This window comes from Octopus bimaculoides, chromosome 12, assembly GCF_001194135.2.
Source record: "Octopus bimaculoides isolate UCB-OBI-ISO-001 chromosome 12, ASM119413v2, whole genome shotgun sequence".
In the NCBI taxonomy this organism is placed as follows: Eukaryota; Metazoa; Mollusca; class Cephalopoda; order Octopoda; family Octopodidae; genus Octopus; species Octopus bimaculoides.
Window position 1 is genome coordinate 64,136,632 of NC_068992.1, and position 5,084 is coordinate 64,141,715.

At 34.7% G+C, this 5,084-nt stretch overlaps 1 protein-coding gene across 1 annotated transcript in view; it reads left to right on the forward strand.

The window, feature by feature from the left end:
• LOC106881023 (endoglucanase E-4) overlaps positions 1-5,084 on the forward strand; it is a 23,930-nt gene that overhangs the window by 1,454 nt on the left and 17,392 nt on the right. Inside the window, exon 2 of the mRNA XM_052972060.1 lies at positions 194-364. Coding sequence (XP_052828020.1) covers positions 194-364 — 171 coding nt within the window. The remainder of the gene's footprint in view (positions 1-193; positions 365-5,084) is intronic.

Here is a 5,084-nt window from a genome sequence, read left to right on the forward strand (position 1 = left end):
ATATATATATATATATATATATATATATATATAAAAGAGTTCTGATGTTTCCAGTCCTTCGGGAATCACTGATGACAACGACAACAATGACGATGATAATGATGATGATGATGATGATCACAACTTGAGGGTGACAGTGATAATGATGAGACTGACAATTGTTCTGTTGGCTTACGTAAACTTCAATTTGCAGGTTTAAAACTCAAGTACAACTACCAGGAGATTCTCCTCAAATCCATGCTGTTCTATGAAGCCCAGAGATCTGGATATTTACTTCCCAACCGTAGAATACGATGGAGAGGTCACTCAGCATTAAATGACAGAAGTGAATTCGGTGAAGACTTGACCGGTGGCTGGTACGACGGTAAGTCTGTTTTCTCTACAGCAGATGTTTTCAACCATTGTGCTATGGCACATATATGTGACGTGGCATATTAACATACCATTTATGAACTGTAAGTGTATCACAAGATTATGAGGGGAGTCAGAAAATGCTAAGTTATCTAGAAAACTTTAGTTTAACCCCTTTGATACCAACCAGCCTGAGACTTCTTCTGGTTCTTAGGATACAAACTCACTGTTTAAAATGATCTAAATTAAAACATTCCATCAAAAACTTTAGGTTAATTTACGTTCTAAACACCAGCTAAATAATGACAAAGTAATTTTACTAAATTCTTCATTATTTTAAAAATTAATTGAAACAAAAGCAGTACACCTCAATAGGTATATGGGAACAAAAGGGTTGAACTCACCCCACTGACACCTGTGTACTGTAAATTGCATCATACAAGTTGATTTTTTAAGCTTGAAAAAAATCTCCAAAACTAGAGTCCCTTTTACAACGTAAGAATATTACACAAACAATTACCTCAAAATTACTATTTGTAAATCTCACAATGAGATACATTCAGCAACAGTACTTTGGAGTAAAGATTGTTTGTCAACGTAACATGGCAGTCCTGGTTTAGGATGAATGTCACTGTAATTTAGCCCCAGGAGACATCGTCTCCAGCCGGCTATACAACATGATCTGTGTCCTTATATTTTCGAGCAAGGGAATCTAGCACCCCAACTCAGCTCCAAACAATATCTGTGTATCGCGATTTCCGGGTTATTTCCCTTCGTCAGCACAGAATAATTGTTCAGCTAGAGGTGGCGCTGCCAGATTCCTGTTCGAAATATATAGTTTTCAAAGTGACAATTAGTCACTAATCTATAAATTAGAAAATTACCATTTGTAAATCTCATACGTGAGATATTCAGCAACAGTACTTTGTAGTAAAGATTGTTTGCCAACATAACATGGCAGTCCTGGTTTAGGACAAATGTTGCTGTAATTTGAGTTGATTATTGTATTGTTTTGAGCTGAATGGGGGTGCTAGATTCCCTTGTTAAAAAATATAAGGACACAGATTGTGTCGTATAGCAAGCTAGAGACAATGTCTGCTGGGGCTAAATTACAGTAACATTTGTCCTAAACCATGTTATGTTGGTAAACAATCTTTACTACAAAGTACTGTTGCTGAATATCTCATGTTGTGAGATTTAAAAATAGTAATTTTTTGATTTTTTAAGCCTGAAAAAAATCTCCAAAATTAGGGTTCATTTTACAAGGTAAGCATATTATACAAACCATTACCTCAAAGTACTGTTCCACTGGTTAACCAAAATATATTGGTTGTATATTTAGGCTGTTTGCTATGCATTGATATAACTCAAATAGTAAAATGGTATAACAGTAAATGTCTTGATGTAAGTGATGTAGTCTTATTGTATGCTTCTGTCACAGATTAACAACATAGCCTGTCCTGGTTTAAGTTAAAGCATCAGCCCATTAATTACCTACTGTATGTTGAGAAAAGGGGTGGAATTTATGCAGCAGGTGTGGGCCTAACCCAGAATTTTGAACTAAAAACATTATATGTTGACTTCTATGTCAGGTTGACTAGTATGCTACAATTAGCAGTATTCTTTTGTGACAATGCATCTGCTATCAACTCTGAATGGAACCATTCACTCAGTAGGCTTTTGTACAGGTTCTGTCAGCTAAATTTCCCTCATAAGGCTTTGGTCAACCCAAGACTACAATTGAATACACTTGTCCTTGGTACTATAATGGAGGCATGTAGCATAGTGGTTAGGAAGTTGGAGTCATGATCATAAGATTGTGGTCTCAATTCCTGGACCATACAACACATTGTGTTCTTGAGCAAAACACTTCATTTCACTTTGTTCCAACCTACTAATCTGGTAAAAATGAGTAATCTTGTGATGGACCAACATCCCGTTCAGTGGGTAGATATAGATGTGTGCCACGGAAACTGGGAAACCAGCCCTTATAAGTCCTATGGCTCAAGAAGGATATGATATATTTAGCATGGAAATTGAAAAAAAATGTGTATGTCAAGGGGTTAAAATGGCCATATTTACTGCCAACCATTTAACAGTCTCAAGCAATGCAACATATTTGATTCTGTCCTAGGATGTGGAGAGACTGACTAAAAATAGCAACCAGATCTCCCCCAAATCATACTTGACTATATTCTTTTTTTAAAATAAAATGAAGGTTATATTGGATAATGTATTCCTAGATACACTATGCCTGAACATGAAGAATGGAGTAGCAGTGATTAAAATCCTTTGAATGTAGGAATTCTCAACCAGGAATGTTGTGGGGCACAGCAGTATGGATAAGCAGATACCATCTATCCCAGTACATAACTGGTACTTTATTTTGTTGACCCTCAAGGGATGAAAGGCATAGTTGACCTGGGTGGAATTTCAGATTCTGAGTTCAAATCCCATCAAGGTCAATGTTATCTTTCATCCTTCTCGATGCCAATAAAATAAAGTTCCAGAGAAATACTAGGGTCAATGCTAATGACTTGCCCCTCCCTTCAAAATTGCTAGCTTTCTGCCTCAATCAAAAACAATAACAAAAACAACAACCGCATAGGCAAGGACAATGTCAAATGAAGCAAACTGATTTAAAATACTTAATCATCTGCTGTGTTTTGTAATGCCTCCAAGCACTTTTAAAGAAGCCTGGAATATATTTGCATATTCAATAATGTAACTACTCACCATGGGATTGAAACTTCTATTCATAACTTGTTTGAAATGTCTGCCAGTCTTTTTGTCAATATTTAATCAGACATTCATACAGAAGTCATGAATAATCCTGTAGATGTTACAAAAGTCCCACACCTGCAATAATATTCTCAGAAAATTAGCATATGATCTTGCATTTTCTTATTCTTTTTTTCCTTTATTACTTGGTTAATGAAAATTTATAATTAACCAGGTACCTTCACATTGTACATATTACAAATGAAGTTATGATATTCTAATTTTATATTGGCTATGAATTAAATACATGTGGCTCCCCTTGTGGTTGCAATTATTACAAGGGAGAGAATCATTTCTTTATAATATTTGGTGAGATTAAAAATTTGAATTCGAAATTAGAGAATTATAAGGAAAAAGGTATGTAGAATTCACATGTTTAATTTATTTTTTTCATTTACTTATTACAAAGTTCTTAAAATTTCTCATTGGTGGTATTCATGCTATAGCATAATTTCACTCTTTTTAGAAATTATCAGCATGATATAACCTATGATAAAAATCTCATTATGAGATCATTAGTTTCACTTTGAAGTAGTAAAATCTCTCTTTGAAGTAAGACCTGTTCACTTAGAATCACAAATTCTGTGATTTATCCAGTGTCCTTCTTTTTAAAAGTCAGAAATGTCTGGTTTGAGGTATATTTGGCTATTGTAGTTGCTGTTGTGGCTTATCCTTCAGGTTAACCTCATGAAGCAAATCAATAATCAAAGGTGTTCCAGCCATGACCATCCCATCTTTTTGTTGTGTGCTGGGAACCTAGAAACACATTATATAACATTTATTTCTAAAATGGTTCAGTAACTATTTCTAACTGGTCGAATGATCATGTAGAGGCTTCCTCATCGGTTTCCTGTGATTTAAAATGGAACAAGATCAAGATTGGAATTTGAACACAGACACTTTGAATTTAAAATTTAGAATGAAAAATTAAAGGTATTTAGATAAAAGAAGCTCTTTGTCAGTGGGATTTAATGCCAAGATATTCTACTTCTCTTATGTTCAGACTGGCCACTTCTGACCTCTCACACTTATCCTATAATGTCATTCTAAAAATATACAATTATGTCATTGAAATCTCAGAGCTATGAGATAATGCAGGATTAATTCAAAACAATGTGAAAAAATAAGCATTATATTTGACAGAGTAATCTGAACGCTAAAGGGTTAAATGTGTGTATTTATGTATGTCAGTGTGTGTGTGTGTGTGTGTGTGTGTGTGTGTGTGTGTGTTAATTCTAACATTCAGATTTGTTTGTCAAATATAATGCTTATTTATTAACATTGTTTTGAATTAATCATGCATTTCCTTGTACCTTTGAGATTTTGATGACATGGTTTCTTAATTTTACAATGACATTGTAGGATAGGTGCAAAAGGTTGGAGCTGGTCCGGTTTAGCATAACTCTGTTTTTAAGGCCAATTCATGCAAAGTTGGTACTGAAACAATTAAAGATGAGATAAAAACTCTCTTCGTTTTCTTATTTGGATGATATTTTACTCTTCATTCAACTCACAGATTGGTTTTATTAAATGTGACACCTGGAATTTTCTACACCTGAAGAATTGCTATCTTACTGAAGACTAGAGTTCAAGAGTGTAGATAGCTTTGAGTTCAGGTTGTTTATTGCATTAGAAATAAACTGTCTTTCTACCCTTCCAGGACCTCATATATTTTTGTGTGTGTGTGTATATGTATGCATAGGTGTATGTATGTGTGTGTGTGTATGTTTGTGCGTATATATATACATATATATATATCATCATCAACATCATCATTTAACGTCCGCTTTCCATACTGGCATGGGTTGGATGGTTTGACTGAGGGCTGGCAAGCCAGAAGGCTGCACAAGGCTCCTATATGATCTGGCAAAGTTTCTACAGCTGCATGCCTTTCCTAATGCCAACCACTTTGAGAGTGTAGTGGGTGCTTTGTATTATATATATATATATAT